Raw genomic sequence first — 14,178 nt, forward strand, 5'->3', positions numbered from 1 at the left:
ACCACAGCAACTTCTAAACACACGAACTCCTCTCCCTTCACATGTGAAATCCCCCACTGCGAATAGCGAGGCAACTATGAATGATGATGACATTGGAGATCATGATGGCTCATGACTACCTTGAGAGAGTACCCTATTGATATCTACCATGGAGTTGAGGAGAAACACTTGTGTAAAATGGGAATAACATTGTTTTACTATACCGGGCCAATTACGGTATGCAATGCTTAATAACTTTTCCACTTAGAATATTGTGATTGATCTGGGATAGTAAAACAATACTATCCCCATTTCACACAAATTTTTCTATCAAGTGAAAGTATTAAATTTTAGAGGGTATACAAGTTTCAAGTAGGGGATATATCAAACAAAGTCGTGAAGACCAATATGAAAATCGTAAAATTTGATGGAAAACAAAATGTTATCAACCCATGCCTTATTTGGGGATTTAATCATTTGCGGCCAAAGAAGGTGTCTGACATAGTGCAATTGTCAGTATATTATCTCTTGAATTGTATACCTGAGCATTTTCTGATTTTTTATGATACCTGTCTTGTGTTTTTCCTGTTATTGAATCAATAAGTTAAGGTATTTTTCAATATAAAAAAATTTTAAAAATCTTTTAAATCGAAAAAAAGTAGTGGGCTCAACAAATTATGCTTAAGAGTCATTTTGACATGAAATACTATAATCCTAGAGTTACAAATCCTCACCCTCATCTCTTCCACAAGTCTAGCCATCTAACCTTTGGTTTTTGACGCTAGATTCATAACATGTGAATTAAGGTATAGAAAGTTCCATTTTGAAAGTTGGGGGACTAAAGTTCAAGTCGATACAAAGATCAGGGACCATAGCTCCTAAAAAGTCTTTTTTCTTTGTCGACATATATGCACTGTGGTCTAGCCATGTTGAGCCCAGACAGAAAATGACGTGAACTGAGCCCATTACGAGAAAAAATTGAAGGCCACTTCCATTTCTTTCTTGATGGTTCATGGTGATAATGCTTCTATTTTGACAAAATAAACCTTTAGTTTCTATCCTTGAAACACTCCTACTTATTTTCAGCCTTGCCCTTCAAATTTTCTTTACAATACTTGCAAGATGCAGGACAAGGAACTACCAACTTGCAACCACATCGTTAATAATGTTTCTAATTCTCTCATCTCTTCTATTTTCTTTAATAATGTTTTTTATTTATACAAGTGATAGCCTAAATGACTCTAAATTAATCCAATTTACGGAGGAGAATAGTAACTTGAGTGCAAAGGACAAGCTCACTGCGTTGGCCGACTCGCCTAACACTCATACGCAATAATGTTATAGATAAACCACAAGTCAGCTTCCCACTAAGCTCATGTCAGTGTAGACATTGTTGTCCTTTCCATTTAAACAGCAATACAAGTAGGACCCACCCAACAGCACCAAAAGGGACCTCACAAAGGATCACAACTTCACAAGACCCTCTATCAGATAAAAAGTTACAAACCCAAGTAGGACTTTTTGTGTTTGGAACTATTTACAATCAGAATTTTCACATGAGGCTGATTCACAAACGTGGCTAATCCTTAGCCATCCCAATCCAATTGTCAAAAGTCTGAAAATGACTTTTTGACTTTTTTTGTTCACTGTGGAGAATATGATCAAAGTTTGCTTATTTCAATGTGCCTACATCTGACTAGAGTTTCTTGACTAGTGGTTTTTGAGTTGGGATGATGGGCAGCAAGCACATGAAGATCTGGTAGCTCCGAGACCACAATAGACAGCTGGTCCTCACCAATCAAGTGTCTTAACACATGCAATATTTGACAAACATTATGGAGACTTTATTGCCTGAGGACCATACTAGCCTTGTGATCGTGATGGGACCCGGTCCACGTCAGCGGGTGCTAGAGCGGTTGATGTGCGGAGGGATGTTGCAGATGCCTTGCCTTGATAGCTCATCTAGTACACCTTCAGTGGAAGGAGGCTTAAGGCCCAAAGGAAGGGGTAGCCATGGCTTGCTTATTGCCTCCTTCACAACCTTGTCAACTACCTCTTCTGCCTGCAAAAGACAGATAGCAAAAGAGATCAAATTTCATGACTTGTCTACTTCAAGTAGCAAATTGATCCTATCCAATGTCATTCAATCGCATTGATACATGAATGACTTTTCATTGCCGTTTAGTTTGTTTTGCCATACTTTCCGCCTTGTCATATACATAATCAATTGGATAAGCAATTAATGCAAATCTAATTGGACGTCGAAATTGACTCAAATGAAAACGACTGGCACTAGCTTGAAATTCAAGGTTTTCACATTGCAATACAAAATGAAATTCAATGTCTAAATTTAGAACAATGTACATAAAGGGTTTCTGGTGTTACCGGATGAAGGTCAAACGAATTATGTTGCATGCTGCACCCATTATCAACTACACCGGCGTGAAAACCTGCTGCATGCTGCAATTTAGAAACAAAGAGTGTGAAAGAAGATAGGGTTAAGATGCATGCCTAACATGCATGCGTGGTTGAAAGAACAATCAACAGATTAAATGACCAATGCATAAACAAAATGTAGAAGTTTTCATTGGCATACTCACTTGAGGATAAGAGGGATAACCACCTTGCAGAGGTGGCATTACAGGACAACCCCATGCATCAGCTTGCATCTGTAACATTAAAATGGGGCAAATACAAAGGAAGTCCTCAATGAATAATGCTAATGCCACCATTCATATATATACTTGGGAAAGATGACAAACTTACCCCTTGATAAGGCTTCCAATGCCAACTTTCTGATGGTTGCCACTGGGGATAGCCAGGTGAACCCCACATCTGGACACCAGCTGGTTGACTGCCAGGTTGTCCCCACATAGGATAGACTGGTGCCATGGATAAGGAATTATTATAATGATATGGGGGAAAGGCCATGATAGGCTTCTGATTCTGAGGATAATAACTCCTTTGAATTGGATCTCTAGGATGTGGCAATCTCCGGTCGTCTTCCTTGGGTAAGATGTGTCTCTTATGCATGCGATATTTCTGCATGATAACAATAGTCAATCACCTCATTAGGTCAGAATTGGGATGGGGGATGATAAACTTGTTGGCACTGATCAATACCAAGACGGACACTCAGAAAAGAGGATTAACTTAACTGAGATCATAGGATTTCAAACAATAAAAATGCTTGGTTGAAAAAGTTCTCGAAACAAATTTTATCTCAGTTATGCGAACTGTATAGGATAAGGCTTTAGATCATTAGCAACTATGGGGATACACATGCTTCTATTTACTAAGGAGAGCAGCAACAAAGACAGCTTCTTACTGATTCTCTTTTTTTATGTCTCAGTAATCAACAAATTTAGTATAAAAAGAGTTGTTATGCAATGCAATAGGTTTATCATAAAACAAGTCTCAACAACATCTTAAGAGGTTCCAGCAATTATAGTTCCATCATCAAGCAAACGATAACTTGATTTGTTATCAAAGAATAAAATGCCCACCTGGAGATGGCTTGCTACATTATGCCTTGTCAAACCTTCAGCTTTCATCAGCTCTAGTATTCGAGAAGGAATGGCTTGATCCACACCCAATTGTTCCACTGCCTGCACAAATTTCTTGTGCAGTTCAGGCGTCCAATCTACCTGAAACCAAAGACAAAAACCCAAATGCGATAAGATTGTCAAAACAATCATGTGCACTCATAATCCTTTCTGATGAAAACAAATTAGTACATCATTTTCCGAGAGGACTACTAGTCTACTAAACCTGCAACATGCTTTTAAGTGGACTAGTTGTTTCCATTTTTAAGGACAGCTGACAAAACCAGAGCATCTTATTTTTTTGATAATCAAACTAAGAGGCAATGTTGTTTTATCAAGCAGTTGTTCTTTCAAGTCAATGGCAAGCTCAAACTTCGTGATCATAGATTAAACTTATGAATATTCATAATCAGAAGAGTCCAGTAAAAATTTGCACCCTTACTTGATGAATATAAAAAAGATTAGGGTACACATGCATGCATCCTTTTATTATGCATGCCTGGGGAAAATTGAGAAGCAACCAAATGCGAATGCTTCTCATGAACAGAAAAAACCGATGTCGCCAGCACCAGTATGGGGAACAATTGGAAGAGATCAAACAATTTGTCATGATTCTGAAATCCAAATTACCTTCATCTTCTTCCGATTAGACTTGCATGAATTATTGGGAGCAGATGCTTTACTCAGATTTTCAGCAGCACCACCAACATCATTGGCACTGTTTCTATTATGAGGGTGCTGAGACCCTTTAACCGAGTCATTTTCCTCTTTAACCACCGTTTTCCGAGCCATTTGAGGTTCACTCATTTGAACTGTCCCTTCATCAATTGGATTGCTGCATGTAGTTTCGACTGATTTAGATTCACTGTCATTCTCCCCACTCTCTTTCTCTGATAAGCAGTTAATTTGATCTTGGCAATCCCCATCAGCGAGTAATCGTGATCCCTGTTTAAGCTGTGGGGTTGAGGGAGCTGGGTACTTATCACTTCCTACTGACTGCTCACGGTCACTTTCATGAACCCTGGAAACATTTTCTGTTTCTACTGAGATTTTACATTTCTGTTCTTCAGTTTCCTGTTTGATCTGCAGTATGGATACTACAGATTCTTTGACAGGCTTCAGTGATTCAGAGATGGCACTCCCTCCTGCATTGAATGCCTGTTCAGGATTTACAAAATCAGAAAATTTCTACTTACGGCATTTGCATAAAACTTTGTGGTAGATCTTGACACAACGTTACCATACTGGACAGACCTTATGAACAACATGCTGCCAAATATTCCTAAGTTTGTCTTCCGAGAGTGGTTTCCGCAGGAACTCAACTGCACCAAGCTGAAAATAGATTGTCAAATATATGAATGAAATATGATTGAATGGAAAAGCAGTGTAGAATCTCCAGTTATGATTTGAGCAATAAGATGGTAGACCTAAATCGAAATCACCAAAATTAGCACTCCTTGATCAGGCAGCAGATTTCAAAAGGAGAAGTTCATGGTGTTTGACTATTATTGAAATGAACTCTATGGGGGAAATATACCAGAAATCCAAACAGAGTAGAGCATGTTGCTGTTGCACTTTTGAATTAAATAAGAGGTTAGAGCAAATATCTTACCGCTATACACTTCATCATGGTGTTCAGGCAATGAATGTTTGAAGTCACTGTAAAGAAGATTTGGTAGCTTCACATTAGAAATCAAGTAATATATTAGAAGCAACAAAGTTATCATTGACGTTAATGCTTAGTTATGCTTAATGATCTAACAAGTTATTCGAAACTCAGAAAGATACTAAACAATAAAACACAAAATATTTTTATAAAATGGTTAACGGACAAAATCATCAAAGGAACTAAAAACAGGAACAAATACAAATCATGAATAAGCAAAAGAAAAAAATACAATTTTTTGTCAAATTTAAAATGGTTCAGGTTTACTTTATAAACTTACTAATGGTTGGCAAGTCCTTGGCAGTTTCGAGAAATTGGAAAACCCCATGGCCATTGCTTGCATTTACCTGGGACCATAAGTCTTATTAGGATATATCCAGCTACAGGAATGACAGCTAAAGCACTCTGAGACTATACGAATCAAGGGAATTGTTCAAAAAGTTCTAGTTGCTGAACTGAGCATCGCAATGGTATTAAAATACTGAATAAGAGGAAACAGGTTTAGCTGGGAACACATTTTCTAGAAAATGCTCCACCAAAGAACAGAGTGGGTTCTTTTTTCATTGGGATGTTCCAAACCAGCAAACAAGAATCAATGCTCCGAAGAAGCATGTCAGATTTCTCTGAAAATAACAAAATTGAGTTATAGCTACATTTAAGTTCAGTACCTCAACAATTGCAACTTGGAAACTTTGAGGATTGCTTGAAAATGCTGATAACGCTTCGGTTTCATTGCAAAACGTAGTAACTGCAATAGACATGATGATGTTACCAAGAGAGTGTATACATGAATGCAAAACAGATAGAAAACAAACTTGGAAATTATACTGATAAAACAATATAAAGTTATGCTAGTTAGATCTAAACAGGATAACTTTGGTTTTTCCCCTGCATTCAACTTCTAATTTTAGTGCAGAGAAAAACATAAGTTTACCTTTAAATTTAAAATTTAAAAAAAAAAACTGAAAGCCACTTTTCAACATTTGGATCACAAAAGTATTAATATGAAATTGGGATTTTAATTTATTTCTTTAGTGAGCAAGAAATTGATTCTTTTTCCATGGTCAGGTACCTTTCTAACCTCCATATGACTAAAATCCAAAACCACATTCAAACGGAAGCAAGAATCCATCTATATAGAGAATCATTATAAGATGCTTTAATGGGAAAAAAAGGTGTACCAGTATACTCATGGAAAATTAATGAAGAAATGGGAAAAGGGTGAAACCAATATTTCTAGTTCAGGAAAGAAGATTGTTTAAGAGAAGAAAAATGATTAAAAAAAAAAAAAAAAAGGGAAGATAGAAATTTCTCACCAATATAATCCATGGCCTCAAGCTTTGATTTTATCTCGGCCGCAGAACTGTTGTCTTCATCAAGGAGAAGAACTTTAAGGCCCTTGGGGAAATCTTTCCACTCTTGCAAATCATTAGCAGTGCAAACCATAGCTGGTTTGGCATCGTTTCTCAGGCTGTCCTAGGAAACTGTGTCAGATCACAGCTTATAACCATCCAATGAAGTCTGCAAGATCCACATGAACCACACATCAGAACCATATTTTGTTAACTTTAAAGATTCCCAGAACTAAAACATACATATTGGAGAAACCCCATTGCAAATTGAATATGTTTATGCATGATGTAACTGTTAGATCTTATTTCCAGAACTTTGTAATATGAAGAACAAAGAGAACCAGATGACCCAAGTTCTCAGTTGGAACAAGAAGAAAGATTTTACCCAAGTGTAAAGATCTTATTTGGTAGTGCTAATTTTGCATAACAACACAAAGAGGCAAAAAACCCATGTAAGATCTCCGCCAAAGAACAAAAAACTTACAAAAAGATAAAGGACATCATTGACCGTCATAGAGGAAATGAAGAAAAATCAACAGAGAGTCTGAAACAAAAACTGGGAAATTTCTTCAGAGTGAGACTAAAAAGACAGACTTAAACCCACAAACGCATGCATGCACATATTGAGCACAAAAGCACCCCAAAAAAACCCAGAGTATATAATGTCTCAAAACTATGTTGCAGCAAGCAAACTAAACATAGACCAACATGATCATTAACTCCAAGAAAATGCAGTGAAAGATAAAATATTTCTTACCGTTTACCAAAACACCAAAAGATAAAATCTTTATCAGCTCCAGTATATGTAAAGAAAAGGCTCTCTCTCCCTCCTCGGGCTTTCTTCCACTTCTTTGGCTGTATATAGATAGAAAGCTGCTTATAACAGAGAGAGAGAGAGAGAGAGAGAGAGAGAGAGAGAGGTTTAAGTGCGTCCTCTGAAGGGTGTCTGTCTGAGACCTGCACAATTACCATCGGTTGTTTACGGACCACAGAATATGCAAAAGGCTCTCTCTTTAAACGTTCAGTCAATATTACCTTTCTTCCTTTTTTTTTTTTTTTTTTACACCTACTTTTTTGTGAAAATCCCAAAAGAAAACTACCCAGAAATTGACTTTTCCCACTCATAAAGTTAGTTTTCTTTTAATTAAGAAATGATGAAGGGCAATCTCCTCTCCCAAGTTTAAGGATACCCAATTCTCTATCATTAGTATTAAAAGACTCCACATTTTAGTCAGGATTAAATCCATTTTGTCATATTATTATATAATAATCTCACATAAGGAAATTTTTCATGATCTCAAGGTCCAAACTTTATATTATTGGAAAATGTTCTTATGTGCTTTGTATTATTGGACCCAACAGAAGAAAATTATTGTAAGAAAAATTGTTGGGTCCTAATAAAGTTTTGACCTTGATAATTAAGTTAATGTTCATAAGGAAATAGCTTAGGATATAATCAGAGACACCCAACCAACATTCAATTTAAATTCTTTGAGCCACTTGATTGATCCCACACAACACTTTTTTCAACAGAGAGTGATTAAAGTGTCCTTTGTTCTATGATTTTGCTTTTCCTTACCATTTGAAGTTTATGGAAAGCCTAGCTTTTGCTTTGTTGTTTAGAGCCATAGACCCACATAATAATATCACATTATTAATTGAAAGGAAATAAAATGATATCATGCTTTTTTTTAAAATTAATTATGACATCCTTCATTTCCCTTCACTCACATGTGAATTTTACATGCTTTTTAGCCTCCCAACATAAAAGCATCTGCAGGCAACATCTCAATGAGTAATGCAGAAAGAAACACGTGAGTTTATATAGAACAAGAGACAATACAATTTTCATTTTAATAATAATAAGTAACAATGCCATGAGTGGTTGTTAATGTTGATAATTAATACTAGGATCTTTGACAATTAACCTAGGATAAGATGGAAACCTATATTTTAAGGCACTTAACTTCTTAATGTGTAATGGAAGTATTCGTACTAATCGTTTGGATTTATCAACTTTATTGTACGGTCCTTAACCAAAAAACTAGGTTTTTTACTCTCTTTTAAAAAAAATAATAATAATAATAAAACATGCATAGTAAACATTTAAAAAAATTTGGGTTGTTTTCCGTTTCATTTCTTTTTCTAATACTTTATTTGTTTCCTTTTCATTATAATTGTTTGATGTGGGACTACTTTATGTGGGACTTTTGTCATTGCAATATCTGAGTTGAATTTTATAGCACAATTGAATGTAAATAAGTTGAATGATAGTTTAAAGTAAAATTGAAGCATTATAATGTATGATAAATATATATATTCTTTTGTAAATTGGAAGTTGGGACGGGTTTGGGAGATTGACCCCCGACGAGGATTCCCCAAAAATTCTTATTAGGGATGGGAATGGGTAGGCATGTAAACGGTTCGAGATGGAGCGGAGCATCTGAAATCCTATTCGACTTGATTTCAAAAAAATTTCGGCTTAATCTGATCCAAAAATTCAACGGATCATTAACAACTAGATCCATATAAGATTTGTTGAATTATCCGATAACCCAATCCGAATTCTTTTATGTCATATATACAAATAATTGAAAAATATTTTTATTTCTTTACAAAAAATTCACAAGATTGTTACATATATATATATATATATATATATATATATATATATTAACTTAATAAGTAAGTGAAAACAAAATACTTAATAAGTAAGTGAAAACAAAATAAAACAAAATATATGTTATATCAAATCAAATTGGATCATTATCGGATCAGATTAGGCAAGATCCAAATTTGAGACATTTGGTCTGCAAGTCAAAGTCCTTTTGCACTGGGCTAGACCCCATTGACAAAACCTCAATTTTTTTTAAAAATAAAATAAAATAATGGCGATGTTTTTTAGTTTTGTTTTGGGTTTGTGTTTTTAAAAATGAGCCAACTAAACCGGTTTTTGTGGCTTTCGACTTAAAAATTATTTTTGAGTTATAAAATTAGATCCAAATAGAATACCAAACTAGCCCTAAGTTCCTATACCTGGCATTAATTCCATGTTTTTGGTTCTACATTCCAAGACAACACTCGTTGTTTTTGCTTGCCATTCAAACTTCTCCATTGAATACATTCCTAGAACTACTTTGCAATCTGAAGCTAACATGGTTTTTTTCCATAACAAATGAAGAAATATATTTAGAAAACGAAAGGAAAAGAAAAGAGAGAAACAAACAAGGAGACAAATTGCGCAAAAAAAGCTGAAAACAATAATAGTACTTGGGAAAACAAGAGCCCATGGTTTTTTTTTTTTTGGGAGCTTTTTTTAAGGTCAAATACAGCCTGTTGTTTGCTGATTTCATCCAGCAACCAAATTATTAATGCTGGAATGAAGGGGTTGAATCATTATTCAAATGATCCTTATCTATTTTATTTTTTTGTTATAATTTTGGCCAAATATTCTATATAGTTGATATGAATATTCGATTTTTGTTTTTTGTTTTTTTTGTAATGTTCAATTTTGGCCACTTTTTAATTATAGTTTGATATTCATTGCAATTCAACGACACATCCATATCTTTGTTTACACTAGAAATTTTCCATATGGGCCCAATGAGGATTAATGACATGATGTGGGCCCATTTTTTTTCACAAGTTTGGCCCAACTGAACAGATTACAAACCCAGCTTTAAAGGCCCACGACCATGGCAACAGACTCGGCTCAGGTTGGAACCCAAGGCCCAGTGAAGCTTGGGCCGGAACAATTCGACCCAAGGCCAAGAAACCAAATTCTTAGCCCACGGCATAGTCCAAGATAGTAAAGGACCGAGACCCAAAGAATCGGAAGTCTTGATCAGTTACCGCCAGTGCTACATGGAATGACTACATCACTTGGGAAAATATCAGGCAAAGCATGTGGAAATTGACCTCCTGTAGCTCAAACCGTGCGAGTGCCCTGGGGCTTCGTGATCAAGGTGCACCGCCCACTCAGCTTTGTGCCACATTTGCCCAGTCTCCCAATTTTCAGTTCGAGCTAAACTGAAATGGAACCACACCCTACACCCAGAATCATGGTCCTTCGCCAATGAGAAGACATCATATGTCAAATGCACAATATCATTGTTTCCCAAGTCCCGACCAACGTGCTTGGAACCTCGCTACAGGCCAAGATTCAAGGATGTTAGAAAAATATCCGAGCCTTGGAACTCGCAACCCAGGTAGCAACCTTCCCCAAATTTGGCCGTGCTTTACCCCACATTGGCCAGCTCACGATCTACTAGACCTAAGATGCCAGCGCACGCCTTGAAGGAGTCAACACTTCCTTATAAATAGAAGACCCCCATCAACGGAAGAAGGGTACAAACACTAATTAAAAAAGCCTCAACGAGCAAAAACCCTCTTTGTCTGTCATGTCAGAGATTTAAATGCTTTGTAGGAGAAGGAATAACCATATGTAATTCTCGAAATCGCAGAGCTTGTTCTGGACGAGTGGGAAGTCCCCATTTCTATCCATCTTTATATAAACGAGAAGAGTTCTTGGAGATACTTGCATTTTTTTAAGTCTTTTCTTGAGAAGACCTCGACCATCTTAAGCCTTGCTAAACTAGCAGTTTGGTCGGCCTTTGTAACCTATCTTTACAGCGGGGGCAATCTCATCTCCAATCGTTGGTTCAATTCGGTCTGTTCCTAGAGGCCGATAAAACTCAACAGCATTGGAAGCCCGATAAACTAGTCGAATAAAGGTCGAGCGGGCCGCATCTGTAGAAATCTCAAAAGAATGATCGGAGCATCGACCATTTTCAAACAATGGAACCACACTGCCACAAGGGCTTCAACTGGAAGATGTACGATGCATGATTGAGGATGGCCTAACTTAGAGACGACCAGAGAGGCCGAGATATGCTCGGCCTTATCCACTGGAGGTAGATCATGTGCCATACCCATGGAATTACCGTTTGCCTGATTTCACATTGTTTTATGGTGATATGGACTTGTCACCAGTCGAGCACATCTACAGTTTCTTGGCCCAATGTGGAGAGGCAGACTCTGATGATTCAAAGCTCAAATTGTTCGTCCATTCACTCATATGCCCACCATTTTCATGTTTCACCAACTTGCCATCGAACTCGGTAAAAAATTGGGCTGAGATGGAGGTCATCTTTCATGAGCACTTCTATAGATCTGACTGTGAGTTTTCGGTCGCAGAGTTAGCCAAGATGAACCAAACTCCTAGTGAATCACCTAGAGACTATTTATTTAGGTTCGGAGTGGCCAGGAATTGGTGCAAAACCATCTTGGCCGAAAAATAATTCGTCACCATGGCCCAAAAAGGACTCCACCTCGAGCTTCGAAAGAAATTCCAAGGTATTGAGTTTTGTGACATACATGACCTAACAGATAAGGTGGCCAAGTATGATTACTTCTACAGGAGGAATTGCTGAAGAAGACGGCTACGAAAGAAACATATTACAAGAATCTGGTGGCAAGTTACGCCAAAGCCCATGAAGAAGATTATTGTGATAGTGAGCTAGAGATTAGTGCTGCTGAAGTTCATTTTGAGAAACCTTTCGTATGCAAAGAGCTCGAAAGGGCCAACAATAGTAAGATAAAGCTCCTCAATACGAAGTTCACGACCTGCAAGCCATAGCATTACACCTTCGAGCTAACTAGAGCTGGAGCCATCTTCGATCTCATTTCTGCAGAAAAACATGTCTAGTTCCCAAGGGGGGACAAAACTCCTAAGACCGAGGAGCTGAAGGAGAAGATTTTCTGTAAGTATCACAATTCTTGGTCCCATGCTACTAATAATTGCGTGGTGTTCCGCGATATTATACAGAATTTGATAAACAAAGATAAACTTCGGTTCCCGGATAACAAATGAAAGGCAACCATGAAACTTCGGTTCCCGGATAACAGACTTCGGTTCCCGGATAACAAACTTCGGTTCCCGGATAACAGATGCGAGCCATTTCCTGAAGCCTTCACCAACATGATTGATGTTCACTTCCCCACTTAGATACCCTAGAGAAGCAATTCTCCTAGGCCAAAGGTCGATTTGGCCATGGCCAACGTGTGAAAGAAAAGAAAGAAATCATCATAGGTCGAGCCCAAAAGAGGTGATGTTCACGTCCTCACTCATGTGCCCTAGAGAAGCAATTCTCCTGTGCCATAGGTTGATCTGACCACGACCGACGTATCAGGGAAAGGGAAGAAAAAGTTGTTATCGGCCGAACCAACACTTTGTGGGTGATGTATAGATGAAATTAGGAAGGAACGATCGAAGTCAAGGAAGCAGAAGAGAAGAGTAGCGAAATCTTCTCGGTTAGTTTTAGAACATGTTGGAGCATACCCGAACCGAGCGTCCCGAAACACAAACGTATTCGACTGGCTAGGGGAACACTTGCCAACAAGAGAGGCCGAACACGACTAGAATTCCAGAACTGCGTCACGGGTAGTAAGAACTTTCAAACTATACATGGTTCATGACAGATCATCAGTATCTAAATACGACGACAAAAGGGAGATGTGAGGTTCAGACGAAAACCCAGCTCAGGAGACTGCAAAAGGCGGGTACAATTCGCCAAGGCAGACTTGACCCTACCTAGGAAAGTTAAAAATCAGGAGCAGCACGTAGGTTCGGCCCAAATAATAGCCACAAACTCGGCCAACAAGCCATTCCCTGGGCAACATAAACTAGAAGTTCATCCAAGCCTAGGCACGAAAGACACAATCGACGTTTTCCCAAAATGAGACCCTCCTTCTCCAAGGTCAGCTTGGATTTCCTAAAGGAATTTCACAAAATATATTCGGCCATTGATCTCAATGGCATGGTCTAAGAAGCTAAAAAGCTGTTAAGCTGGCACTGAAGAATCCACGGGCTGAACGACTCTTGATCACCAAAGCAAAGGACCTAATCACCGTGAGGGATTTGGCTTTCTTACAACAGTATTTTTCAATGGCCCTGGCCGACACCTTGCTCAGCTTAGCCTTTGAGGAAAAGATCCGAGTGAACAGGCTGGTTAGTACTTAGAAGCTAGAGATTCTCGATTCGAAACTTTGCAGGTTTTAGAGTGCGAGGCTAAATGAATGAAAAAATGAGTAGATGAACGACCAAACATGGCCGACAAATCGAGAATGGAAGACAACTCAACACCAAAAGAGAGTTCGACCAATCAGGATGTGACTGCAGAACTCAAGATGGCCAAAGATTCTTTGCTCGAAGAGAAGGAATATTAACTCGCAATGGAAGAAGTAGATTCGATTGAGAAGGACTCGACCGAGGATCTCCAAGCGGCTGAACTTAACGAGCTATACTCTTTTCTTGTAGAACAAGACAATGCAGGAGTTGACAACCCCTCAGTTTTAGACGAAGTGGATATCAACATGGTGATGATTTTGCCTGGCCCAAGTTCCATTCCAAGATCACCAGAGGACCTCCTAGCAGTGGATTTGAAGGAAATAATCCCCATGAATGGGCCAAACAGACATCGTCATCTCAAATCACTATATATCATAGCTCAAGTTGAGGGAATGTCATTATCCAAGGTTTTCGTTGACTACGGAGCCATGGTCAATATTCTCCCATCCTTAATGATGAAGAAGTTGAGCAAAATCGAGAGGGACCTCATCCTAAGTGGGTTCACTA

The 14,178-nt window shown here is 38.0% G+C and overlaps 1 protein-coding gene across 3 annotated transcripts; it reads right to left on the reverse strand.

The window, feature by feature from the left end:
* Nucleotides 1–1,317: 1,317 nt before the first annotated feature.
* APRR2 (CheY-like two-component responsive regulator family protein) lies at nucleotides 1,318–7,512 on the reverse strand. Of its 3 annotated transcripts, none has more exons than XM_088253501.1 (12): nucleotides 7,300–7,512; nucleotides 6,507–6,711; nucleotides 5,859–5,938; nucleotides 5,471–5,537; nucleotides 5,137–5,183; nucleotides 4,779–4,856; nucleotides 4,155–4,682; nucleotides 3,486–3,626; nucleotides 2,746–3,021; nucleotides 2,580–2,648; nucleotides 2,365–2,439; nucleotides 1,318–2,041 (listed from the first exon to the last, which is right to left on the reverse strand). In XM_088253501.1, exons 2-12 carry the CDS (start codon nucleotides 6,634–6,636, stop codon nucleotides 1,877–1,879), a joined length of 1,656 nt encoding a protein of 551 aa, XP_088109627.1. In that variant the 5' UTR covers nucleotides 6,637–6,711; nucleotides 7,300–7,512; the 3' UTR covers nucleotides 1,318–1,876. The 3 variants fall into 3 exon arrangements, with proteins under 3 accessions (XP_088109627.1, XP_088109626.1, XP_088109628.1); XM_088253500.1 differs by lacking the exon at nucleotides 7,300–7,512 and adding an exon at nucleotides 7,027–7,212; XM_088253502.1 differs by lacking the exon at nucleotides 7,300–7,512 and adding an exon at nucleotides 6,928–6,946.
* Between the last annotated feature and the right edge of the window lie 6,666 nt (nucleotides 7,513–14,178).

This window comes from Prunus avium, chromosome 5 (genome assembly GCF_965620075.1).
Source record: "Prunus avium chromosome 5, drPruAviu1.hap1.1, whole genome shotgun sequence".
Lineage (NCBI taxonomy): Eukaryota > Viridiplantae > Streptophyta > Magnoliopsida > Rosales > Rosaceae > Prunus > Prunus avium.